Here is a 27,997-nt window from a genome sequence, read left to right as displayed (position 1 = left end):
TTGATTTTTATTATTTTTCATTACTTTTTTAAATCCTCACCCGAGGATATGTTTTACTGATTTCTGAGAGGAGAAGGGGGGAGGAAACAACGTCTGGGAGAGACACCCACCAGCTGCCCCCCTAGGAAGCCGCGGCCTCGGTCCTGGGACGCCCCGAGCGCCGCTTGCTCCCCGAGCGCAGGGCCGGGGAGGCCGACGCAGCACCTCCGGGGGGTTACTGAGCGCCTGAGGGCACCGGGCGGCAAAGGGCCGGGCGGCGTCTACGAGCTGAAAAAGAAGCGCAGACAGGGGGCCAAGACCAGGGGAAACCCATCACCCACAGCTCTGTCTGCGGCGGGACGCGCGCCTGGGCCTGGGGGCGACACCTAGAGGCGGGAGCGGGGGGAGTCCCCCGGCCGCCGGCCCGGGGGTCGGGGCGCCACCCCGAGGGCGCGGCGCAGTCAGCACCGCCGGGGGCACGGCCTCGGGGGCGCGGGCCGCCCTCCGCCCGCCAGCTCCCCCCGCGTCCCCCGCTCCAGCCTCTCCCTGGGGGAAACCTCCCCCGACCCGGTCTCGGGGCCCCGTTCTCCGCCGGCAGGGAAACGCGGGGCGGGCGCAGAGCCGCGGCGGGTAACAGGCCCTGGAGGGGGGGCTGGGTCCCCGGGGCCTGGGTGGGGCAAACAGCGGCGGCCCCGCCCCTTAGCCCCCCACCCGCCCCCCCGGGAGGAAGAGCCGGGCTCTGCGGGGCGCAGTCCTGCGGCCGGCGCCCTCGAGCTGGCCGCGTGTCCCCCATCCCAGCGAGGGCAGCGAAGTCGCCTCCCAGCGTGTCCTCCACCCCCAGCCCCTGCCCGGGGCCCTCGGCGCAGCTCTCGCGGAAGCCCGCCCGGCCGACTCCGCCACACACGCGGAGTCGGAGGAGGACGCGACGCCGCCGCCAGAGGGCGCCCGCGGGGGCGGGGCCCGGCCGAGGGCCCGGGCGGTGGGTGGGCGCCCATTTCCCCTCGGGACGGGCCCGGCCCCGCCCCTCACTTCCGGCCCCGCTTCCGATTCTTGGAGATCCGGGCGGCCTGCGCGGGCTCCGGGCGAAACCCGACGAGCCGCCCGCGGCCCGCAAGGATGCGTTACCTAGTGCCGCGGTCACGGCCGCCGTCACAGGCGCCGCAACCCCGCCCTGGCCCGCTCGCAGGCCCTCTCCCCCCGCACCTGCCCGCAAGCTCCCCGGGCCGCGGGGCGGACGGCGGCGGAATCCCACTCCCCGCGAAGGCCCGCCCGCTGCGGGGCGGGGAGCGGAGCTGATGTCCCAGGTGCGTGCGTGCGAACCCCGGCTGCGCGCGGCCCTGGCCCCTCCTGGCCGAGGAGCGGTGGGGGCTCACCCTCTGGGTCCCGCTCCCGTCGAGGCCGGTGCCCCCTCTCTGCGACGGGCGTCCGCCCTCGGGGCCCCGAGTTCAGCAGCTCGGCGGTGGAGCCTGCTGGACAATGAGTCTCCCTGTTTTTAAGAGAGGCCATGGGGGCGGGGTGATGCGCTAAGTTTTCCTGGTAGTTATGGTTAAATTTGAGGCAGGGATTGAATTTAAGCCCATGTCCGCGAGGTAGAGGCCTTGTGTTCAGACTGCTTAGGAACGTGTTCTGCTGTGTGGATTTGTTCCAGTTGAAATTCATTCCCATTGAACTTAAGTCGCTGCTTGTTGTTGATGTGCATCTGAGGGTCCCCAGAGGGCTCTCGGTGATCTCGGAAGGAGGCCCCTGACTGCTTTGGGTTGAACAATTTAGCAGAACAAAGCATGTGTCCTGCCTGCCCTGAGGGAGGGTCAGTGTGACTGTCACCGAGTCAGTCCACTCCCAAGTCAAATGCGCCCTCCTTTTCTTTCCCAGATTGTGCCTTTTAGCCAAGAAGCATGGAGGTAATCCACCGCAGGCCCTGCTGTTGCAGGGAGCTGGAAGGAGCCGACATTCTGTCAGACACCTTTTACTCTAATGAAGTGCACACTCCGTTGCAAACAACTACTCGCCCAACTTCCTCAGAGGACAGGTAAAACAAAAACTAGAGAAAGCAAAACAATTAAAAAGGCTTTTAATATATTTGTGTATTTTTATATATGAGAAAAAACACTTATGGGATTCTTCTGTTTATCACACCATAGGGAAAGCATAACATGATAGTTATCTAAACCTGAAAGTGCTCAAATCTGTTAGGAACTTGATAAAAAGTTACTCGGTGTGTATTTTTAAAAGGTAAACATCAGATTCATCCACTGCATTCCAGAATGATCGGTTCCTTCGTTTGAAAATAAATGTTTCAAACATTTTTTATTTTATAACACCATCTGGTTAAAAATACTCCCAGAATCTGTTGTTCATAGTTGCTGCCTACTATTTTTGTTTATCAAATTTTCTGCAACACACTAATTACATATGATTAAAATTGCATCTAACATATATTGAGTCATTACTATGTGTGGGCACTCTACCAAACGCTTTCTATGTAGTAATTCTTTTAGTCCTCACAACAGCCCTATAAGATAAGTACTGTTACTATCCCCACTTTATGCATGAAGTAACAGGTTAAACAAATTTTCCAAGATCTTAGTGCCAACTTGTCTGTATTGTATTTACTTGAATCATTTTGAGGAGGGGGGGGATTTTCAGGACACTTGGGTGGTGAAAAACTGGCATGCGTGGTTGTTTTCTTGTTTCTTTGTTTTGTTTTTATTTTTTAATTTCACTTGGCGAGACCTCTTAAGAATTATTTCTTTAAGAAATCAGACAGGATGTCACCTAGCCTCAGTGGAAACACTTCAAAAATGGGACATCACTACCATGCAGGCAGTCCATGCAATTCTGAATGCTTCTGATTGTTAGATCATTTTCTTCCTGCTGAGAACATTGTCCCTCCTTGTAATTTCCACCTGCTGATCCTGATTCTTCCCTCTGAAGCCATGCAAAATAAGAGAAATCGGTCACCTACATGATAGCAGCCCTTCAAGAGTGTGAAGATTCTTTTGGCTCTCATAGTTTTCTTTGTCATACTAAACACTGGCTCTCAACAGACTTTACTTTCTTCTTTTAACTAAGCTTTCACCCTCTTGATCTTGCATAGGTCTGTTCCAGTTTGTAAGCATGCTCTTTATATGAAAAGAGGTAAAGAAGGCTTTTTTCCTAATTACAAAACTAGCACGTTCCTTTATGAATAATTTAGAAATCATGAAAATCCATAAAGAAAACCAATTTTCTATTTTTAACAGAAAGAAAAGTTAGGAAATTAAAGCCAAAGGAAGAAAACCTCTGTACTTCCTTTATCTAGAAATAATAACCACTGTTAACATCTCAACATGTGTTCTCTCCATTTTTTTTTTAATTTAAAGATCGTATTCAGTATGTTTTTTGTAAACTGCTGTTTTCACTAAATGAAAAGGAATATTTTCATATTTGTGGGAAAGAGGGCTCAGCTCACTTCTGAGTTAGTCCCCGCTGCACCTGCTTTTCTGCTGTTATCTGATTCCAAAAAGTGGCTGTCAGCCCAAAATTCCTACTCAGGTCCAAGGGCCATCAGACTAGGCAGGGCTTCCGCTGAGTCAGAGGGAACTCTTAGCAGATCATGCGTGATCTGGGGATGAGCAGTGACCCTGGCTCAAAAGCAGCATTGTGAGGTTTTATTCTTCGCAAAAGGGATCTGAGTAGGAATTTAGGGCTGCCATATCTGATTGATTCTTTATCCCCTCAAAAGTACTCACCTAAGGCTTGTCACTGAAATTGTGATCCCTTCTATCTTATTGATCTGATAGTTGGTTAATAATTGGATCCAAAACTCTTTAACTGGCATGAAATTTAAGAGGAGCATCTTTGAGAAAGTAATTCCTTTTCATTAACTGACTATAAAATTCAACACATGTTCAGTTACCTATAAACTACAATAAGGTATTATTTGAAGCAATATCTAGGTACAAACGTGTTCCTGGCTCCTAGTGACTAAAACTCTCTTTTACTCTTATATGACTTCTTTCCTTTTGCAGTCCCTAAATGGGAAAGCCAGGATGACCATATTCTCAGAACCCCTCCTATTAACTCCCTCTTAAGAATCAGCTGGGCAGCTTACAGAAAGAGAAGTTCACTTTTTTCTCAATGTTATTATTCAGAACTGCTCTGGAAAGTGTCATCAAGAGAGCCTGATCAGTACCTCTGCTCTATCAATGCTCCAGCTTATTTCTTCAAACCAGGTTCAGGGTCAGTGACTCCCAACTCATATAGCAAAAGCAAAGCAAAACAAAAGCTCCTGGCTTTTAAGAATTACCCTTCATAATGGTAAGGATGAACACAAGACGATATATGTGAGCTCTCAGCAGCTTAATCTCTAAACATAGATGTGCTTAAGGGGATGTCTTTTTTAAATATCAGAATGTATTTTGAAATAAGCTGGTAATTTGAACAGTACAAAATGATTTCCTCACATTAGCCTACCTTTTTTTTCTTTCCACAATAGACCCTGCCGCCTAGCACCATTGTTACCCACCACTGGTATGCAGACAGGGTGTATCAAAACCACCTGAAAAGCTTTCTAAAAATGCAGATTCCCAGGCTCTATCTGTAGATATTCTAGCTCACTAGATTGGAGGTGAGTCTAGGGAATCTGCATTTTTAGAAGTTTGTCAGCTTATTTTGAGAACCACTGGGCTAGCAGAAAGCACTGAAAATAGTAAGAAAACCAGGATTATGGTTCTGGCTTACCCACTGTCCTAGGGCAAGTTAATCTACACTTCAGTTACTTTCTTCACTGGTAAATTTTGAGGCAATTACAGTAGTCATTAATACAGGGTTAGGGCAAAAGTAGGTTTATAGTTTGTATGGAAAATAATACAATAATTAATAATAATACAAGAAGAAACAGTTTTGCCTACTCACAACTATAAACGTACTTTTGCCCTGCCCTGTACATGTACTCAGATGATTGCCTTTTAAAATATTAATAAAGAGGTGGTATTCTTTTGCATTTCTTCCATAGAAAATTTAAGTGGCAGGTACAGCTATTTAGAATCACAGATGTCTATCTCCTTTTTCCATTCAGTTGACATCTTACCTCTAGCAAGTTCTCTAGTTATTAGGCAGACAAACATATCAATTAAGGAAGTGCCTTGAAAATTGCTTAAGATTTCATTTTATGTTCCCATTTTGTTTCTGGATTCATTCCATTGCTTTCTGATTACTGAATATTTTTTTGACTATTAGCTCTCTGACATTAAAAATGAAAGCATCTTTGTTCTGAGCTTTCCTTTAATCATGCCTTCCAGTAATTACTACTAGCTAAATTGAGCTTCCCAAGACTGGAATGTAATGTTCAAAATTCTGTAAAGTGACATCAAAGAAAGATATTGGTTCATCCATAGGGAGCATATCTTTCTTAAAAACAAGTAAACACTTAATTTTATGAGGTTACAGATTATAGCAGTAATAACCTTATTATTTTCTTTGTTATGGAGACATATATTATTTAAGCTTTAAAATTATTTAATCCTAAAACTTCAATATTTATTTTAATTTGTTCCTTCTATATAATTATTATTAAAGCTAAGGGAGGAAATGTGAGACCCTAAAATAAAAGGGGAATACAACTTATTTTGGGTTTCCTTTAACTTACTGGCTTTAGATAAATGCCAACTCAAATGATTGATTAACATTTCTACTGGTTAATTTCTCTGGGACAGTGTAATATATAGGGTCAGATGTTGAGAAATTGACTCATCTAATTTAAATGTAACTTTTTAAAACTTAGATATTAAAGCTTAGGTTGTCATTAATCAAATGTGTTTAAATTTTTTTCACTTGTCACACTCTCCAAACCATGTCTGTTGATCATAATCATTAGTGCTGGTGATGGCCTCTGAGGTCTGAGAGCTGAATGCCACCATCCCTTGGACAGCACCCCAAAATAAGTGGTCTCCCAGATCCTCCTTGACTAACTAGTGCAGAGGTTGGCAAACTTCTCTAAAGAACCAGACAGTAAATATTTTAGGCTTGACAGTCTTTGTCAAACTACTCAATTCTGTAAACAGAATTATAGGACAGAAACAGCCTTAGACAATAGACAATATATAATGAATGGTTGTGGCTGCATTTCAATAAAAGTTTACTTACTAAAACAAGCAGTAGGTTGGATTTGGCCTATGGGCTATAGTTTGCCAACCTCTATTAGTGACTGGATGAGATAGAGCATTCCATTTATAAGATAGTCATGAATGTTAGCAAATTCCAATTAGCAGATATTTACAGGAAATTATACTAAGCCAAGCACTGTATGCTATTAAGAAGTAAGAAGCCCCACAATCCATACATCTCTCTCTAAGCACCTTTCCCAAGGCTCTAACTGGTTCCCCATTGCTCAGACACGTAGTCCGAAAGGCTCGTAAGACCCTGCAGGATATTGTTCTTGTTCTCCACTCCTGCTTCACCTCTGACTGTAGCTCTTCTCTACTGTGCCTCAAATTCCTGAGTTCTGTATCAGCTTTACTGATTTAGCCCAAAATTCAACTCTCCAGCCAAGTCAGTAAGATCAAATCAAAATAGAATTCAACTTCCCCAAGAAAATTTAACCCAAAGTACAGTTGGTTCCCTTTTTAAGATTTTCATGTCATTGTCTGCTCTCAAGGAAAACTACCTAATCAATAAATATTTGCTGAGCATCATATATTCGGAAACACTATGCTATATCCTGGGGATGCTGTGGTAAGTGTGGCAGAGACTTTCTCTGCGGTGACTTGCCCTCCTTTTGCTCTGCTGTGGCAGCTGTGATGAATCCATGCTAGAACATTATGCTCTTCATCTCTTGGTGAAAGATAACTTTATTATAAATGGATATAACTCAGGAACCGCCAGGTGGAAGAGATGCATAGGGCAAAGTGTGTGGGAAGAGGCACAAAGCTTCAGGCTCTCTGAGCACGCTTATCTCCCCACATCTCCATGTGTTCATCAACCCAGAAGCTCCCTTTTCAGCATTTTTAGTTGTTTTCAGTGGGTAGGTTGGTCCAAATGATCTAGACTGCCATTACTAGAAACGAAGTCATTAAATCCTTCCTAATTAGGAAGCAGATCTTTCGCCAGATAGTCTTAAGTGTTTTGTGAGGCCCTCTCCCTAGCCTGAAGCTTTCATTACTGTGTCGTAGGCTGCAGTCCAGGAAACAAATCCATCTCTTTGGTCTTGCTAATTCACTCATGTCACTCATGCATGCATTCAACAGACATCCCTCTAGTACTTCCTGTAAAGCATGGATACAAAGTGAACAAGACAGAGTCCCTGTCCTTCACTTCCATGTTAAGAAAGAACAGAAAGTCATCTGAACTACCAATTTTCAAATCAGACTAAGCCCTACCAGCCAATTTAGGAAACATCCATGTCTCCAGCCCACTGAATGGTACGGTTGTAAGGGGTTGGAATACTGGAGACCTGATTTCTATGAAAGGTAACTGCTGAATAAGGCAGTGTTTCTAAAACGTTAGCATGTGTAAGAATCATCTAGAGAGCTTGTTAAAACAGGTTACTGGGCCCCACCCCCAGAAATTCTGATGCCTACGTCTGAGAATTTGTATTTCTATCAAGCTCTTAGGAGATGCTGATGCTGCTGGTCCATGGTCCACACTTTGAGAACCACTATTAGAGAAGTTTTAGATAGAGCTTTGGAGCAAGTGTTTCTGCACCTTTACCGTACTCTCCATTTTTAAAAATCAAAAGATAATCTGTAGCCAAGACCAATCAATGGGGAAAGAATAGTCTTTTCAACAAATGGTGCTGGCACAACTGGATATCCACATACAAAAGATTGAGGTTGTGCCCTTATCTCACACCATGCATAAAAATTACCTCAGCATGGCTTAGAGACCTAAATTTAAGAGCTAAAGCTAAAACGCTGTCAGAAAAAAACGTAGGGGTAAATCTTCATGATCTTGGATTTGGCAATATATTCTTAGATATGACACTAAAAGCACAAACAACAATGTAAGAAATAGATAAATTGGACTTCATCAAAATTAAAAACTTGTGCTTCAAAGGATGCTATTGAGAAAATGAAAAAACAACATACAGAAAGGAGTAAATATTTACAAATCCTGTCTCTGATAAGAGACTTGTATCTAGAATATATAAAGAACTCTTACATCTTAATAATAAGACAACCCTGTTGAAAAATGGCAAATGATCTGAGCAGACATTTCTTCAAAGAACATACACAAATGGCCAATAAGCACATGAAAAGATACTCAACATCATTAATCAATGGGGAAATGCAAATCAAAACCACGAAAAGATACTCCACATGCACTAGGATGACTATAATTTTTTAAAAAAAGGAAGTTAACAAGACTTGGCAAGGATATGGAGAAACTGGAACCCTAGGTCATTACTGGTGGTAGAAATTTTCTACTGTGGAAAACAGTTGGACAGTTCCTCAAAAAATTAAACATAGAATTACTGTATGACCCAGCCTTCCACCGATAGATATAGACCTAAAAGAGTTGAAAACAAGTATTAAAACAGAAACTTGCAAATAAATGTTCATAGCAGTATTAACATAGCCAAAAGGTAGAAACAACCTAAATGTTCAACAGATGGGTAAAGAAAATGTATTATATCCATACAGTGGAATATTATTCAGCCATAAAGAGGAATGAACTACTGATATGTGATATAGTCACAAAAGACCACAGATAGCTTTCATTTCTGGGAAATATCTAGAATAGGCAAATCTAGAAAGACAGAAAGTAGATTAGTGGTTGCTTAGGGCTGGGATTGAGAGGGGAAAGTGGGGGATGATAGCTAAAGAATAGAAGGTTTCTTTTTTGAGGTGATGAAATGTCCTAAAATTGCTGTGGTGATAGTTGAGATATTTGTGATATACCAAAAACCATTTAATTGTACACTTTAAATGGATGAATTGTGTGGCATGTGAGTTATATCTCAGTAAAAAGACGTTTAAAAGAAATAAGCATACATATTACAACTACTTACACACACACACCCCCACAAACAATCTGCAGGCCCTCGGGAATTTAATCTCATTCCTTCAGCAGTCCAGTGGTGCCTAAGTAACCAGCATCTGTCATACTCTACCCAGCACTGAGAATTCTGTCTGTGATCTGAAAATGTAATCTAAAAATAAGTTTGAAGCTGTAGGAACTTTAGTTGCTTGTCGTAGCCATTTGGGCAGTTACAGCAAACTCCCGCACACTTGGGAGCTTATAAACAGCAGGCATGTATTTCTCACTGTCCTGGAGGCTGGAAGTGAGGATCATGGCCCCAGCAGGCTCACGCTGTGGTGAGGGCCTGCTTCCTGGTTCATCGCCGGCACCTTCGTGCGGCATCCTCGCGTGGTGGAAAGGCTAGCGAGCTCTGTGGGTCTCTTCTTAAGAGTGTTAGTCCCACTCATGAGGGCTCCAGCTTCACGACCTGGCCACCTCCTAAAGGCCCCGCCTCCTTATGCCGTCACTTGGGCATTAGGATTTCAACATATAAATTCGGGGGCACACAAACATTCAGACCATAGTATCCCATATTGAAGCTATTTAAAAAGTCTCTTTTTTCACAGGTACCGGGAATTACAGGAGTCGCTCCAACAGTGTAGGCTTCCATGGGGCGCTGACAGGGAATATGGTGGGATGATACCCATCTCACTGCCTGAGGAGCACAGGCCAAAATGCGAACCTCATGCCATGGGCAAGGGACATCAGCACTATGGGTTTGGTGGAGAAACCTGGTCAAGGTAAATGATCTTTCTGCCTTTCACATAGAGATATTTATTACTCATTTTTATTTCTATTGTGAGTCCTTTTTAATTTAAATCTTCCTCCAAACTTATTTATTTTACTATTTATAAGAAGACACAGATGGGAAAAACTAATTATATAAATTCTAATTGTGAAGTCAGTAAAGAAAAATCTGTGTTTATGGATGCTGTCCGTAGGGATGTTCAAGTATTATTATCAGAAATTTTGATTAATTTAATTCCCTTGCTAATCACATTTTATCTAAAACTAAGTGGGAATATTCCTGAGAGAGATTAAATTAAAATGTTTTTGCTTGAGCAAGTATGTGGCCTAATTTGCACAGATGTTCTTGAATTTTTGGAACTTTTGATTTCTAATTTGTTCATCAATCTATAGTCATTAGAATCTATGGGGCATTGTTTTCAATTATTAAAATATTTCAGTAATCATTTATAAATCTTAAAGTCATTCTTTGAGCAACTTTATTCAAAGTATGGGTTAAAACTGAAGAGAAAGCAAAAAAAATCTTGAGCAGCAAATACAATGTCACATTAATTACTTACTAAAAGTTGTGAAATTTATTGAAAATAAAATCCATCAAACCTTCACACAGAGCCTCCTTACTCCTGCTTCCTCTAATAATCCTGGTTACCTAGTTTACTAACAATCTAGCTAACTAGTTTGTTCTAAAGCAGTTAAAAGAAATTAGGAAAGACAAGTCACAGCTAGAGAGTGACATTAACAACAGGACAGCCGATGTGGCAGGTGATGACCTTTTTTAAGTAAAGCAATAAAAAGCAGACAAATGAAAATGTGCTCACCTCCCAGAAGGGAAGACCCAAAGTCTCATCAGTTCCTGCATCCAGCTCCAAGTCCATAATCTCTGGGTGACATTCACTCCTGTCTAGTTCAGTCATAATCTTGTAACTATAGTCCACAGGTATGAAGTTAATAAACCATCACCGACACGCCCTATATGAAATAATAAGGGGAAATGAGAGGAAAAATTAGTTAATATATAAAAGTATACAGGACACAGCAAGGAAGAAAATATAGGGTGTGACTACAGTTTCTACAGCTGGCATGAGGCTCTTGGTGTTATAATTTCTTTCCTCCACTACCCTGGAGTTTCCTTGCCTTCGGCCAGTACCTGAGCCAGTAGGAGTTCATTACCTTGTGGGACAACCCCTAATTCTGTTCCTAAGAGATCTAAGCTCTTAGTGTGAGGCTGCTACAGTATTTCAATAACTCTATGCCACTAGAAGCAATACTCGGAGGTATCCAAAAGATTCTTTAGGTTCCAGAAGTCCTCCTTTCCCCTGTCATTGTATAGCAGCAATCCTCTTGCCCTTGACGTTAAGGATCAATCATCCTAGCCTATTAGGTACAGTCCTTCCTTGCCTGTTTTCTCCAGAATATAAGGAACCCCAAATTACCACATCATCAGTTCAACTTCCAATTTAATGGGACCATTGTTGTGCTCTCTGGTGAAAGCACTTCTCCTTTGACCTCTAAACTAGCAAAGCCCAAGGGGCTGTGAAGGAAGTAAAATTTAGTTCTCAGGTACAACAAAGTAAACAGTGAGCGGCATCACTCCCCCTTCCACCCTTTGCTTTTTAGACCATGCATTCTGGCTTTGGGGAAACTGTTTATTGGTCATTGGTTCAGAGCATGTGCCATACTCTAGGACAATTCTCAGCCATACTGAAGCTTTAATAGGCTATCCTGCAATTCTGCAAATCTGATAAGACCAGTGTATCCTTTAAATTTAACCATTGCCTTCTTTCTTTTGTGGTAAATTAGTCAAAAGTAATATTGTTTAAATGGCATGCAGTGAATAAGGCATTCAGAAAGACCACCAATGATGGTACTGGCAGAAGTATGGTGAGAAGGGAAGGGAAATCCATATTTAGAAGTGTCTAGTCCTGTGAGGATAAATCATGCCTTTCATGATGGAAGGGTCCCGTGTAACCAGCCTCCCACCAGGTGGCTGACCAGTACACCCGGGGAGATTTTTCTCAATGACGTATTTAGGGTTGGTCACTGCTGCTGGCAAACGCAAATGTGGCCGGCCAGGTCAGTTTTGATGAGGGTGAAGTTCATGTTGATGAGTCCCTACATGATAACTTCTGTCTCTGCCCCCATGATAACTTAGTTTATGCATCCATTGAGCAAGCACTGAGGTGACCAGAGAAAACCTGACTGATGCCTACATAGGTTACTCATTTTATCTATCTAATTAATAAGAACATTCTCAATCGCGGGGTTTTCTTGGTGAGCATTCTGTAGGGTACAGATAAACCTCACACTCCACGGCCATTCTCAGAGGTGGCTGAGAAAGCAAGTTTTTTGGAATCTACACTGGGGAAATGAGATATATAGGGTGGTGTTCAAAAGATACTGGGCAGCCACAAAGGACAGTTGAGTACTACAGTGTATATTCAAACATTACAGGCACCAAGAGTGAAGGCTTTAGGTGATAATGTGTTAATGTAGGTTCATCTATTATAACCAATATACCACTGTGGTGGGAGATATTGATAGTGGGTGAGGCTATGGATGTGCGGGATAAAGGGTATATGGGAAATCTCTGCCTTCCTCTCAATTTTGCTGTGAAACTAAAACTGCTCTAAAAAATTTTGTCTTTTTTAAAAAATCTAAAAGATCCAGTCTCCTTTAACCACCACCCCACCAATCCCAGTTTCCTTCCTATAGAGAACTGCAGTTACCACTTTGATGTGTCTCCTTTCACACCTTGTGTTACATACACATCTACATAATTGTGTAGGCACCCGCTGAAAATATATGGTGTTATTTTATGTGTGGATACATTTGATATATAGTGTTAGGCAAGTTCGTTCTTTGCATCTCTATTCAATCTAGAGATTATAAACACGCATCTACCCCAATTTTTAATTTTCACAATAGGGACACATCACATAGATTATTTAGCCATTCGTGTCATTTTTCCTCTTTTTTTTTTTTTTTTTTTGCATTAACTATAAGTAAGGAATATGCTTGTACAGGCTTGCTTGAGCTCATACACAAATGGTTTTCTAGGGAAAATCCAAAGTGGAAGTTATAAGTCACAATATAGAAATATTTTAATTTTAGGAGATATAGTCCAAATGCTTTACATTCTCTTGGTAATGGCTAAAAGTATCCATTTCCCTACACTCGGCCAACTATATTACAGTATCAAACTGTATAATTTTTGCCCATCTAATGAGTATCTTGGTTATCAGAATGCATTTCTCTGGTTGAGAACTTTTTTCTTAGGTATAGCCATTTACATTTCATTTTCTGTTCTTATTCTTTCTCCATTTTTACTGTTTGTCTTTTCGTTATAGATTCTTATTAGTTCTTTATGTTCTGGATATTAATCCTTTATGTATCTTTATTGCAAATATTTCTTCTAGTCTGCGTTAATTTGAAAACATGTTCAATTTAATTTTTTCTTTCTTTTCAGAAGGCTCCCTATTGAACAATTCTATTATTTGACACAGAACAAAAAAAGTGACACCTATGGAAATGATTCTTTGTAAGTTTGGAGTTTCTTTTCCTTATATGAAATCAAATAACATTTTTTTTGAAGGCCCCCAAAAAGCCCCAAAATGGGAACTTTTGGAAAACACAGAAGTGCTCCTTTTTCAATAGAGATCATTAATAATAGAAACCAGGACCAAACAAATGAAAAAATTAAACAAATAAACCTAAAACCCACTAATAGTTTGTGGTATTTAACCAAGTGAAGAAAAAATAGGAAATACAGATTATAATGTTCGAAGGGATTTGTACAGGCCATCTTGGTCCATTTCCCTGCCTTTGACCTAGTTACTCAATGTAATAAGAATGTTACATTTCTTTAAAGGTTCATAGAAAATGCCCTAGCACCCTCAACAAAATTTTTAATTAGAATTTTATGAGATGTTCATTATGATAATCCACAAATAACTCTTAATAAGATTACTCCCTAAGTTTCTTTTGGATAAGGAATACTTGGCAATTATGTTTTACTCTTTGAAATAGTTTATTGTATATAATACAAAAATCATACTTTTTAAATTTGCAAATAAAAATAAAGCACTGACAATACTTAAGTAACTGAAAATATCCCTTTGCCTTTATTAAAATTATTAGGAATCTTGTTTATGGGTAAGACGTTAATATAGAGTTCAGCCACAAGAGGGAGCCAAAAAGACATGATATTTGTGGTTGCTTGGCTTTGTTTATCCTTTTGGGATTAATTAACTTTGAAAAGTAAATCTGAGTGTGGCAGTAAAATACTAGACTGGTTCAGGCCAAGGAATTGGTGTCTCTGAGCATATTTTCTTTTCATTCATTTTATTTTCAAACTTTGAGGAGTTTTTAGAAACTTTCCTTTTATTAAAAAAAATACATTTTTCCATTTTGAATCAACTCAGTTTTAGGCATATACTTGTCAATATCATAGCAAAATTTGTCACGAGAAAATTTTTACATGCTGACTTAATGTTTCGTAAATACTAGCCGATCTAGTAACTAGATCCCTTGGATTCTTACATTCATTGCCCCCTTGTTCCCCAACTCAACCAGAAATATAACTGAAAGACAAGACTTTTTTTTTCCCCCAGTTCTAAACCCCACAGACTTGGAATCCAAATAAAGAAGGATATAAATATTTTATGGTTCATGTGAATCATAGACTAATGTTTATATTATAGACTAATAAAATTATATGGGTAATATACCATTTTCTAAATAGAAAAACAAAAAATTAAAGCGTATACTCAATATCACTGATCTTTACTATCAACTGATTAACATTCTGTTCATTTTTTATGCCTGAAATACTTTAGAAATATTTGCATAGTTTGAAACTAACTGTTGGAACCCAATGAAAGTGGATGATAATCCTTCCCTAGTGTGGACTTTGTCCCTGGACTGCAGTATTACTTCTTGGCATGCAGGGCTCAGTGTAATTAGTAAATACACAACCTTCAAATGAACTGATTCAGAAAAGGCGTACCTTCAGTACCTTGTTCAGTTTTGTTCTCGCCTCTGTCACCGGGGAGAGATCAGCAATCCTGGGCAAAAGGACAAAGCACACACAGTACTGATACGGCGTATCCAGCCAGGCCACATTCAGTTCACTTAAGGTCGTGTCATTGCACCACATGCATGGTGGCGGACTGCCTCGGAGCACTTTTGCTACCACCTGACTATGAGAGAATATCAGCAAGAACCAGAGCTCTGTCATTACAAGAAGGCAGCCCTACCTGCACTGCAAATAAGAAATGCACAACAGTGTTGAGTAGGACTGAAGTTAGAGTAAGCAGAATGGAAAAAACCTGATCAGTAGACAACTGAGATAGGATGACATCCTATCTCTCTGGTCAGTTATTCAGTGATCCAGAAAGTCAATCAAGATATTATAAAGTTAGTATTACCTGAAAGACACTGTAGTTGGAAAACTGGTTACTACTTTATTCTTAAGGAAGTTTCTAAAAGGAACATAAGCTTTTAAAAGTACATAATATAAATTAGGATTAATTTCCTGTTTTTATTCTAGGATGCCCAAACCACCTAGTTCAGCAGTGGGGTAAGTATACAACTTGTATTTTTCTTCTGTGTTTTTGTGTGTTTTTTTTAATTTATTGATTTGAGAGAGAGAGAGAGAGAGACATCAATTTGCTGTTCCACTTATTTATGCATTCATTGGTTGATTGCTTCTTGTATGTGCCCTGACCCGGTATCAAACCTGCAACCTTGGCGTATCGGGATGATGCTCTAACCAACTGAGTAATCCAGCCAGGGCCTTCCCTGTTCTAATCAAGGAAAAAAGGTATTGGCAATCCGTAGGTCTTAGTGTGAGGACAAATGAGACTTTTTATGAAAGGTTTTAACAAGTGGGAGGAGAGGATAGTACAAGTCCAAGATTACCGTATTACTAATTTCCCCCAATTATATCTCCTGCTGATCCTTTTTTTAAATAAAAATTTTTAGTATAGTTGTAGATTTACAGAATTATTGGGAAGCAGTAGAGAGAGTTCTCATATACCTCAGATTCAGTTTCCCCTATTATTAGCATCTTACATTAGTATGGTACTATTGTCACAATGAATAAGCCAATACTGATGCATTACTATTAACTAAAGTGCATACTTTATTCAGATTCCTCAGTTTTTCCCTAAGGTCTTTTTTGTGTTCCAGGATCCCAGCCAGGAGACCACATCACGTTTAGTAGTCTCCTTAGGCTCCTTTTGGCTGTGACAATTTTGCAGACTTTCCTCTTTTTTTTTTTTTTTTTTTTAATGATCTATACACTTTTGAGGGTTACTGGTCAGATATGTTGTAGAATGTCCCAAGTTGGGATTTATCTGGTGTTTTTCTCATGATTGGACACGAGTAATGTGTTTGGGTAGGAAGAGGTAAAATGCCATTTTCATCACATCCTATGTTGTATAGAAACCAAATTCCTTTATTTAAATGCATATGAGGTTACATGAGTGATGTTCTGCCTTTTCTTATCATTTCTTCTCTATTTAGGACTCAAGACACAAAATGAAAAGTAACCTTTACAAGTCATTTAATATAATAGGAACATAATTATTTACTGCATAGTCTTAATTTAAAGGAACAAAAATACATTCTGGTCATTTAATACTGTTGGATTCAAAACCTGAATGGGATAAAACCTAAAAGTCTAGTGGAAGGTATAATTTTGCAATATGTTTTTCAACAAACAAACATAACCTTTGCAACATATGGAATGAAATCTCATAAGATACACAGACTCAGGACACACAGAGTCCATAGCTTTCAGGTCTTAGGGTGAATCACATTTTCCTAGGTCACTACCACATATAACTTAATACTGTTTGCTAGGAAATACACATTTCTAGAACCCAAAGGGAAGAACATTTCTGCCCTGCCCTCCTGACCCCCACCTTCTACCTCTTCATGAAACCAAAGTCCTGGCCACAGGCAAAACCCAAATACATTTTGCAAATTTACTTCCTATCAAGGAGCCCAGTCCCCAGAAAGAAATGGCTTATGGAATTCTTGTGGTTCTTTTGTTGTAATGTAACATGTTCTTGGCCCTTAGAACTTACTTTCTAAATTAAGGAATTAATCTCTACTTTTTAGTCATGCCTTTCTGATGAAAACAAGATATAATGAAAACAAATCTAATGGCCTTCGTTAGAAAGTCCTTACCAACTTCAGATTAGTAGAAAATGGGCCACTCTGCCCTGGTGCTAAATGCACATTAGTGTTTAGCTTGTTGAATGATTCTCTGATAAAGAATGTAGATAAAGCCCTGGCCGGTGTGGCTTAGTTGGTTGGAGCATTGTCCCAGACACTGAAAGGTGGTGGATTCAATCCCTGGTCTGTGCACATACCCTGGTTGCAGGTGTGATCCCCAGGCAGGACATGTACCAAAGACAACCAATTTATGTTTCACACCTCAATGTTTCTCTCCCTTCCTCTGTCTAAAATCAAATATATATAAAATAGTGTCCCAAATAAATGTATACATACTTTAACAGCTGATAACTCACTTAATTTTGAAAATGAGCTGTATGTTACTAAACACTGACTTTATAATCATTAAAAGTGTGTATACATTTTTTTGGGACACCCTGTGTGTGTAGGTGGGTGTGGGTGTGGGTGTATGTATGAATGTAGATAAAGCAGTTAGCACAGGGCCTGGCCGGGCATGGCTCAGCATTTGAGCATCGACCTGAGATCCAGACGATCAGGGTTTGATTCCCGGTCAGAGCACATGCCCGGGTTGCGGGCTCGATCAATGACTCTCTCATCATTGATGTTTCTATCTTTGTCTCTCCCTCTCCTTTCCTCTCTCTGAAATCAATAAAGATATATTTTAAAATAAATAAATAAATAAAGACATTGTCCTGTCATGTAATTCCTGCTCATGCAGCAGTGACAGTGTCTAAGGACCTCCCAGATTCCTTATTAAGATATTTTTGGGGAACAGTGGAACAGGCTGACCATTTTGTGAAATATTCATACCATTTTTCCTTTAACTACTCAAAGTCTATGGGAAATGGTATCAGACATTCAAAAGTTAATTCCAGTGATTCCACATTCCCACTGATTCTTACATCTTAGCTCAACCTGGTACTGGGAAGAACCCAAGGGAATCAAAATGAATTTCCTACCCAGATAAGTGAATTAGCACATATTAAGACAATCATAACACTCAATTTACTTTGATAGTCATTCTTTCTAGAATGTTTTGTGACTAAATGGCTACTGGCTGTTGGACAGCATTTATCATTTCATGCCCCGCTATCCCCAGGATCTCTGTCTTTCTTGTCCAGGTCCCCTGCTTTCTGCCTGAGGGTGAATGAGGCAAGCCCCCAGGGCTTTGAATGTGCAAGACCATCCTTAGAACATGGGCTTTTTACTAGACCAGAGTAAACTCCATCCTTTCCTGACTCAAGTACATTGGACACTCTCCATGAGCACAGATGTGTTTGTTCCTACTTTATTCACAGTTTGCTCAAACTGTAAATGCTTACTTATTTTCAAGCAGATTTGTAAGAGGAAATTAACTCAACGGGGATGGTTTACTATAGAATCCATTGGAATTGGACACTGGGAATATTTATTTAGAACAAATGTGTAATATAGAAAATGAAGTACAGTCAGTATTGCTTCATTGAAAGAGCAGTTACTATACTAGTTATGATTCCATGGAACGTCAGTCATTTGGAATTTAGGAATGCCCTGATTCTGTTCTCATGTCATCAGAGTTGACAACTTGGTGCCCTGTACCAAGCCATGTAGTAGTTGATGTGGCACTTTTTAAGCATAGTAAGTAAATTAGAAAATTGTTTAGTGATCAGCAATAAAATAATGTGATACCCAATTCAAAAAGATGTTCAAGTGAGAGAGTTTGTGACAAGGGCAAGAAAACCAAATCACTTTACAAACAAAAAAAGAGCTAACTGGCCTCATAAATGACTGGACTCCAGATTTTTTTTCTTACAAATGAATCTTTTTTAAAATTTATTTATTGATTGATTTGAGAGAAACATTGCTTTGTTGTTCCACCTATTTATGCAATCACTAGTATGTGCCCTCACCAGGGATTGAACCTGCAACCTTGGGATTAGTACAGTACTGGCCACAAAGGTTTCCAATAAATATGTGATGATTAATTGTTTGAAATTACACTTCTATTCCATTTCGTTTTGTTTGCTCAACTGAATCTCAGCGAAATCTGCTCCCCGTATCCCATTGAACACCCCTACCATACACACATCTGTCGCGGTGCCATGTTCCCGACCTTTACATCACCTAAGGATCGCTACACTGGCATCAACGCCCGAGGCCAACAGCCATTTCCTCCCACTGTGCCATCAAAGGCTTATGATACAATGATTTTGAAGACAAAAGGTAAAATAGGATTTAAAATCAGAAGAGTATTCTTCTTATATTTGGAGTTTATTCAATAATAAAATTAAAGGCAAAGGACTCAAGTCACAAAAGTGTGACCCATCAGATTAGAAAAGTTGTTCTCAACTGTGCTGCCCTTTAGAATCAGCTGGGACCTCACCACAGACCAATTAAATCAGATCTTCTGCAGATGCTCTTAACTTTTCTTTATACAGAGCCTCCCATGGTAGAATCAGAAACAAACACTGTAGAATTGTTAGTTTTTATTCTACTTATATTTTGTTTCTATTTTCGTTTTGCTCTCTCCTATGGTTTAGCTTTTTAAGATTCCATCCTAGCTCAGGTGATCAGCACAAGGGACAGTGGTGGGTTCAGAGCATCAGAGTCTGGACATGGAAGTAGCAGCCATGAGGAAAGTGAAAGATGCTGACTGACATAGGACTCAGAAAGTGATGGGAGCAGTTTGTTTGGTCCCTCATCACTTTGGAGCATTTTATCACAGATGCAAACATTGGGGTCTTCCCAGATGAGTTTTATTGCAGAGGGTGGTAAGTCTCTCCCACATTAGACACCTCAAAACAGAGAAGAAACCTATGGCAAAAGATTGAAGGTGACAGAAAAGGTACACGGTAGGCAGAGATAAATACTTGTTGAATGAATGTGGGCTGAGGAAGGTAACGCCCAAGAACTCCTATAATGTGGGTCCTCTGTACATGAATATTTGAACCCAAATGTAAGAACACATACTGCCATCATCAGTGTCAGCCTCAGTACCTTACAGGAGACAGTGACATTCTGAGAGAGATTAGAGTGGAATATTTAACAGCATGGACTATGGAGTCAGACTGCATAGGTAGAATTCTGGCTGTGCCACTTACTCACCATTGACTATGGGAAAGTTTCTTCACTTCTATGCCTCCACTTCCCAAACTATAAAATGGGAGTATTGGTACCTGTTTCATGGGTAAAAGAGACATAAGAGTGAGCAGTTACTATTTTTATTACCCACTTACCTGCAGTCAACCATAGTCTGAAAATATTAAATGGAAAATTCCAAAAAGAAACAATTCATAAGTTTTAAATTGCACGCCATTCTGCATAGCATGATGAAATCTCCCAATGTCCCACTCCGTCCCACCCTGGGGTAAATAATCCCTTTTCCTGCGTGTCCACACTATATGGTGCTACCCACCCATTAGTCACTTAGAAGGCATCTGAGTTATCAGAATGAAAACACATCGTATGTGTGGAGTTCAGTACTGTCTTCAGTTTCACATATCCCCTTTGGATTACGGGGGAGAGAATTCTGTACCGCCAATACCTAGGAAGCTGTATTCTTTTAAGATGTTCTCTTTCAACACCTTTTTGCTAAGCAAGTACTAACTGCATTTCTTGATAGGCAGGGAAAAGCCAACACAGGCAGTTTAGAATTATATTCACTGAAACTGGAAAGAGGATCCAGGAAGATTTATAACTTACCTAAAAATTCCTTTCATTAGTAAGAAAGGTAAAGTACTAGTCCCCCTCCTGCTGCTGAGAGCACTAGGGTTAGAGAGTCATTCTCGGTCTGTGTGGCCCACGTGCTGCACATAAATGGGGGGGGGGGGGCAAGAAATCAAACAGAGCTATAACTGTACAGCCAAAATGTGCACCTAATTTCTCTCTACCTCATATTATCTTGTTTCTATTTCCTGCACCCATAAGTCCCATGAATTAGAAGGTGGTTCTTGTATATTCAGGATAACAGTGCTTTCCCTAAAAATTCCAGGTAATCCTTACAGATATGAACTGCTTGATTTTCCCATGGATTCGAAGAAGAAATCCTTGACTTGGCCAGGTCAGAGTGTGTATTATGATGTAAGTGCTTTTTTAATGTGTGTTTAAAACAAAGTTTAAAAAGGTTTTTACTCTATTTGTTTATAAAAATCAGAAAGAAGGATTGTTTTTATATTCTATCTGGGTGAAAATACTGAGATTTTGACCAGGATTCACATTTTGTTGTTTCCTTAGCTGATTTCAGATAATTTGGGCAGTTATGTAACATTTCCAGTTACAAAAAAGGTTCCTCCTGAAAGAAAGTGGAAGAGGACTGTTTCACTCACTGTGTGTCCAACTCTGTTCTTATGGTTCATAATATATCACGTTACTCCAAATATGCATAGAGTAAATGAGAGATTTTCAGAAAGATTTGCAGTTTATTGTCCTAACCATTATATTTGTGTAGAATCAAAAATAAAATAGCCAGTGTTTATTGAGAAATTGCTACACACTAACCACTTTAGATACAGTATGTCATTTAGCCCTTACAATAAGCTCATAAGGTATCACCATCCCCATTTTATAGATGAGGAAACTGAGGCTCAGAGTTTGTGACTCTCTCATGATCAAGTCGGGCTTGTGAGACTCCAGTCTCTGCTCTTAACCTCCATACTATGTCTTCACATGGATAAAAAAGGAAAAAAGTTGAAATCATGAAGGAAAATACCTAGAACTCTGAAAGTAATAATAGCTAACACTCATTGGTCAGTGAGTGTGAGGGGCAGTGCCAAGTGCTTTCCATGTTATACCCTAGTACCTAACAAGCTATGGGTAGGTAAGAAATAATTACGGAAGGCTGGAAACATTTGAATTCCACATAGAAAGACCATGTGGCAGGCCAGAGTGTGCTCACTGCAACGTCACATACTTGTCTATAAAGTAAGCAATTTCCTGTTTGTTTTTTGTAAAGTTATACATCAAGGTAAGTCCTTGAAGAATCATCTGTTTTACTGGATCTCTTTCATTCTTTCAAGCAAAACCTATATCTAAGCAACCCAGAAATATGAGAAGTTATTCTATAAATCATTCCATCATTACATGTTCTTATAGCCAAAGTTTACAGCTCTGTAGTGTAATTTCATGTTGCTTTCCTCATGTCACATCGCTTTGCAACCACCTTGACTAGCTCCCGTTGACCTAAGTGTAAATCCTAATGTTTTAACTGAGCTACAGAGACCTCCTACAGCCTGTCTCTACTTGCTAGTCCTCCAACAGGTTCATGGCCATTTCCTGTTCCTGAATACCCTCTTTTCATGGCCTCTCTGCCTATCTAAAACTTGCTAACTCTTCAAAGCTCAGCTCAACTCTCATTATTTCTGTTGCCTGGAATTTCTTTGCCCCACTCCTGGTGAGATGTTGAATCAGCCCTTATTCTACTAGGTGACATTAATTGCAATAATCTTTTATGTTCATATTCTAGTTTCCTAAATGTTTTGAGAAAAACAAGCCAGTGTTCTACCCCAAACCTCCAAAAACCTTTGCGCCTAACACTTCTTTAAATTCATGGGATCCTGTTAACTCTCTAAAAGAAGCCAACATACAAAGAAATCTTGAGCGGTCCCACTGGATCAGTTCATATAATCGTGATTTTACAGGTATGAGTTCACATACAAGTAAAAAGAACATAATTAGATAGTTGAAAATGCTGTTATAAGCTTTCATCTAATATTTCCCCATTTCTTAAAGTACTAATAGAAATTAAGGTGGGTGGTAAGTTTTCTCTTAGCAGGTAACTGGGAGGTAAAGTTGGTTTTCATTTTATTGGTTCCAATTCTAGTACAAAGGGGAATGGGTTTTTCTCTAAAAGGTCATTTTTCATTTAACAAAATAATAAGACGTGATGTTTCCATTAAGGTCTGGGGCCCATGAACCCCCTTGAACTGGATGATTACCATGACAAGATGTTAGCAGAGTTAACTGGACAGATAGGATTTGACTCAGAGCCGGTAAGTAATTGCAGTCAACTCTGAGTTATTTCGGGGGAAAGTAGCTACGTGTTGGGCTGTTTCTTGCTTTGTTCACCTCCTTTGCTTCCTGAGTATTGGTGACTAAACTAGAGAAAGGAAAATTTAACTCATTTTAGAAGTTAATTGAACTGGTTTGAATACCTTTCTCCACTAGTTTGAAGAACAAGCTAGGTTTCCTTTTTCTTCATGGTACTGGTTGTTTTTTAAAAAACATTTTATACTGTGTTACTGTTGCTAAAAGTTACAAAGGACTTAGTTTACAAAAGTTTACCTAGTAGTTCAATGAGATTCTTAAATTCTGTGGATCTTTGCATATTTGTATATCTTGTACATTATCGCTGCTTTTGAAGAGATAAGGCTTCTTCCTGATATCCACAGTGATTGAGAGTTGGCTGAATTACAATCAAAAGCCAATAAATTCTCTGTAAATATAAGAGATTTCTCAATTGATTATGTGAAATGGCCTGAAAGAAATGATCAGGCCATTTAGTGATAGAAGCTACAATCTGTTGGCTTAATTATGTAAATGAAATAAAACAACCTAATAGTATTCGTTTATTGTTTTACTTGGGGCCGAAATTTTATCCTTTAAAACAACAAAGTTTTGAAAACAAAATATTTTCAAAGAGGTACACTGTGGAAAAACACATAAAAAAGACTATGAACTATTTCAGTAGGAACTGTTTTTAGACTGAACTGTACACACTTTCTTACATTAGCTTCAGTATTTCCCAAAGCGATATAAAATCATTAACACCAGTAGTTTCCAAACTACTATGCTGTATCATTCACTGAAAGGTTTTTAATTCTTTATTTTTCACCTGCAACAAGCATTCTCTAAGACTAGAAGAGATGATACGTATACATTGTCAGATGTGTTCAGCAACTGTCCAGGCTTCCACAGATTTTACCCTCTACTGTCCAGCCCCTCAGGAAGCAGTGTTATTATTTTATTAAGAAATATATGTACAGTTATACAAAGGATGCTTGTCAAGTATATTATATGTAAAACTATTGTGCAAGTAAATCAACACCTAAGTTTTTATTAATAACAAGATAAAATATGCCTAAAATAGTTGGAAATTTCAGTGAATCTTGCTAGTTTCTGACTAAAGCATAAATAACAGACTCTGGGAAGGCATGTTTTAGTGGTAATAAATATGTGTATGAAATATTTTGCTGTAGCAGAATAAAATAAAGGTATTAAAAACTGTTTCTTGCATAAAGGGATACTGTTAAAGTAGGATATGATACACTCTATACTTTCTCTTTATGACAAATTTAGCAAAGCATTTCAAAGAGCTAGGGTTTTTTTCTTTTTTTTCATAGTATCTACTCAAACCTGACTAATTAAAGGTTATAACAGATTTGTTTCTAACACTATGGAAATTCTTCCAACTGTGAACACACTAGGTTCCAAAAATATGTTCCTAAGTCCATTTTTTCCCTAAGTCCAAACTACTATTCTCACCGTTCTCATTTTGTCTCTGCTATCTATTCCATAATTGTCATATACCCATTACTTTTTAGTTTTTTTCTTCAACATATAAAAATTTTCAAACACACAGAAAAGCTTAAATAATTTTACAGTTAAGTTGCATATGACCATCACTTAGATTCTACTATGAGCGTTTTACTAAACATATCACATAATCCATCTTTGCATCCCTCCAACCACCCATCAATACACTTACTATTTTTATGCATTCCAGAGTAAATTGAAGACATTAGTATACCCCTAAATATTCAGCATGCATATCATTAACCAGAATTCAATTTGTTTGCAGTTTCTTCTTTTAAGGTAAAATGTACATTCGATGATTTGTACACATCTTCAGTGTTCACTCAGTGAGTTTTGACAAGCACATACACCTCTGTAACACAAACCTCTGTCAATATATTGAAAATTGCCATCATCCCAGAAAGTTCCCTCATGCCCCTTCCAAGTCAACTCCTCTCCTCCGTCCTCCTGCCTCCCACATATACCTATTAATCAGTCTTTCAATACACTCACGACTTTTGCAATTACAGAGAGACTGAGTTCACAATATTTATAAAACACCTCAAAAAACAAGAACAGATATGACAGTTCCCCTCAGACCAATGTTGCCTCAAGCACAGCACATCACTAGCCTCAGCATCGCCAAGATGCTTGTTAAGAAAGCAGATTCCTGAGTCCCACTGCAGACCTTCTGACTCACATTCTCATAGGATCAAGTTTAGGAATCTCATTTTCTGCCAGCTCCAAAGCTGATTCTGATTCAACCAAGGTTTAAGAACCCTTGCCTTGGCCTAATATAGAAGGCTTTGGCAGAGATTTAAATAACTGCTCATAACTGTTAACATCATCTGTTGGTGATGAGCACAAGTTTTGTTCCAGGATTCTTTTACATCTTTGAAACTTTGGTAGCAGAGTTCCTACATAGAGGAATTTCTATATAGCCAAGTAGAAATCTGCCCTTCCTGTATTAGCAAAAATTGGTAGTGGAGAAAAATGTGTTTATTGGGACCCAAAATTTCAATATCTTTAAATATCAAAAAGCAGTCAAATGTGTACTCCTACACCCATCCTGTATTTACTCAGACAGTTAATATGGGCATGACTTTTGATTTGCCATTTGTGGCAATATCCATTACAATGCCAAGTTTATTAATTAATCACTTTTCTCCTTTTTTTCCCACCACTACAGTCAGAAAAATCCCATCCTGTCTTTAAACCCCCCAGACCCTGGGATGGACGAATTGCTCGACTGATTCAGAACCGACGTCCTCTAGAGGCTACTGTCCAGGAAAGACTACCTCCCTGTCCCGATTGTACCCCTAGAGTTTTGTGTAATTTTCATACCTTCGTACCCAGGTCTACGGAAATGATGGCACTTCGTGATAACACACCAGCAGGTATGACCCATAAATATCAGGAAATTGAAGACAAGATTAAGGAAGAACAAAGCCTTTTATCTACCTGTGCACACCCACCTTGCTCCCTAACGAAAGATCTAAGTAACATTAATGACATACAACCATTTCCAAAAATCACGGATACTAAAAAGACAGAAGATTTGTACTGGAGACAGCTGTCATTAAAACCCCAACCTATACTTTACTGCAACCCAAACCATTACATTCAGTATGAACATTTGAAACCTGCCTTACGTGACCCGTATACTGTGTGTCAAAACCCTATTAGCCTTACTAAGCCTGGTATTTTACAAAATAAATATGACTCAGAAGCTTTTGATCTAGAACGTTTTTTAAGGAAGCCAGAAGAACAGTTGACCTTTAACACAGAAAATGATGAAGAAACAAGATCTCTTCTGGGTTGGATTCCGAAAGTCGGAGTGGCCAAGCCTCAGACCGACCTGCTGGAGCTGAAGAACTCTTTTTCAAAAACTGGTGCACAAAAACGTTTCCATAAATCAATTCTAGACGACCAAAAAGACCTCAGGGATAAGGTGCATTCAGGAATGAAACACCAATTCTATGACCATAATTCCTATTATTTCTATAATTGAGATACTCACCTTTCCCTTCAAAATGTGCCTCCTGCAAGGAAACATAATAGAATTTCTTCCTTGTTGCTGGATTCTGTTTTATAGAGGAGCCATAATAACCTTGTTAATGAGGTTTATGTTTTCAGGAATTTAAGTTAGGATCTGGTCAGAGGAACCCAGAAGAGGTGATGGTTTGACTTGTTGAAAAGTTGAAAAATTTGGCAATAAAATATTAGAACCAGAAAAACTTATAGTCTTTAATCTCATTTTCAAATTATATTCCAAGGAATTTTCCAAAACCATGAAAAACAATGTATATGACAAAGTTTACATTATTGTATTAAAAAAATGAATATCTGAAAAAAACACACACCTCAAACGCCCAATAATTGACATGCCTATAAAATTATATTACCTTAATAAAATAAATATGTGAACACTGTCCCTTTATGTAAATGTTTGTACAAAATAACATTAGGTACAAAAGAAAATTCAAATGCCCTGTTAACTGAGGGATGGCCAACTCTACAAACTAAATTACCTTTGTAAAGTCAGTATGTGGGCCCTGTTCTTTTCTGTAAACGTGAACAAAACATCAATAGAGAAGATGAAACCCAAAGTGCTCTGCATGCACACATTCTAAGCTGGATGTTTCTTTTCCTTTAAACTTGTGGTAGAGAAACATAACCATTTCTTTAATGCAGAAAAAAATGATTATATTGTTAAGATCTGGCAATGGCTTTACTTAGTAACTGGTGAGTTCGTTTTTTTTTTAAATCTTTATTGTTGAAAGTATTACAGATGTCCCCTTTTTTCCTCCCCATTGACCCCCTCCACCCAGTCCCCAGGCCTTCCCCGCACTATTGTGTGTCCATGGGCTATGCATATATGCATATAAATTAACTGGTTAATTTCTTCCTGACCCTCCCCACCTTTCCTCTGAAATATGTTTGTCTGTTGCATGCCTCATTGTCTCTGGGTCTGTTTTGTTCGTCAGTTGATTTTATTCATTAGACTCCACATATAAGTAAGATTGTGTGATACTTATCTTTCTCTGACTGGCTTATTTCACTTAGCATAATACTTCCTAGGTCCCTCCAAGCTGTCTCAAAGGGTAGGAGATCCTTTTTTATAGCTGCATAGTATTCCATTGTGTAAATGTCCCACAGTTTTTTAATCCATTCATCTACTGATGGGCACTTGGGCTGTTTCCAGATCTTAGCTATTGTAAATAACGCTGCTATGAACATAGATATGCACATATTCTTTCTGATTGGTGTTTCTGGTTTCTTAGAATATATTCCTAGAAGTGGGATCACTGGGTCAAATGGCATTTTCATTTTTTAATTTTTGAGGAAACTCCACTCTTTTACATAGTGGTTGCACCAGTCTGCATTCCCACCAGCAGTGCACCAGGGTTCCTTTTTTCTCCATATCCTCACCAGCATTTGTTGTTTGTTGATCTGTTGATGGCAGCAATTCTGGCAGGTGTGAGGTGGTACCTCATTGTCATTTTAATTTGCATTTCTCTGATAATTAGTGACATTGAGCATTTTTTCATATGTCTCTTGGCCATCTGTATATCCTCTT

The 27,997-nt window shown here is 39.4% G+C and overlaps 1 protein-coding gene and 1 long non-coding RNA gene across 3 annotated transcripts in view; one reads left to right on the top strand and one right to left on the bottom strand.

Moving 5' to 3' along the window:
- Positions 1 to 1,009: 1,009 nt before the first annotated feature.
- Positions 1,010 to 27,368, top strand: SPMIP4 (sperm microtubule inner protein 4). Of its 2 annotated transcripts, XM_081146401.1 has the most exons (10): positions 1,025 to 1,283; positions 1,852 to 2,008; positions 9,546 to 9,719; positions 13,193 to 13,264; positions 15,275 to 15,304; positions 18,950 to 19,131; positions 20,900 to 20,988; positions 22,370 to 22,544; positions 22,804 to 22,895; positions 25,607 to 27,368. In XM_081146401.1, the coding sequence occupies exons 2-10, from the start codon at positions 1,875 to 1,877 to the stop codon at positions 26,426 to 26,428; spliced, it is 1,770 nt and encodes a 589-aa protein (XP_081002527.1). In that variant the 5' UTR covers positions 1,025 to 1,283; positions 1,852 to 1,874; the 3' UTR covers positions 26,429 to 27,368. The 2 variants fall into 2 exon arrangements, with proteins under 2 accessions (XP_081002528.1, XP_081002527.1); XM_081146402.1 differs by lacking the exon at positions 9,546 to 9,719 and having other exon boundaries at positions 1,010 to 1,283.
- Positions 2,035 to 27,997, bottom strand: part of LOC308561384 — a 29,904-nt gene continuing 3,941 nt past the window's right edge. The window contains exons 2-5 of the long non-coding RNA XR_013999474.1: positions 20,014 to 20,084; positions 14,732 to 14,789; positions 10,545 to 10,695; positions 2,035 to 2,907 (exon numbers count right to left, since the gene is read on the bottom strand). This is a non-coding gene — a long non-coding RNA (uncharacterized lncRNA). The remainder of the gene's footprint in view (positions 2,908 to 10,544; positions 10,696 to 14,731; positions 14,790 to 20,013; positions 20,085 to 27,997) is intronic.

This window comes from Miniopterus schreibersii, assembly GCF_964146895.1.
Source record: "Miniopterus schreibersii genome assembly, chromosome: 9".
Taxonomy (NCBI): domain Eukaryota; kingdom Metazoa; phylum Chordata; class Mammalia; order Chiroptera; family Miniopteridae; genus Miniopterus; species Miniopterus schreibersii.
Note: the sequence above shows the minus strand (reverse complement) of the source record. Positions and strands in the feature narration are given on the sequence as shown.

Excerpts from the sequence above, each read along its gene's own strand:
- SPMIP4 (XM_081146401.1), top strand. The coding sequence starts at position 1,875 with ATGGAGGTAATCCACCGCAGGCCCTGCTGTTGCAGGGAGCTGGAAGGA. Across the intron at positions 9,720-13,192 it reads GGTGGAGAAACCTGGTCAAG|AAGGCTCCCTATTGAACAAT; the intron begins GTAAATGATCTT and ends CTTTCTTTTCAG. Across the intron at positions 13,265-15,274 it reads ACCTATGGAAATGATTCTTT|GATGCCCAAACCACCTAGTT; the intron begins GTAAGTTTGGAG and ends TTTTTATTCTAG.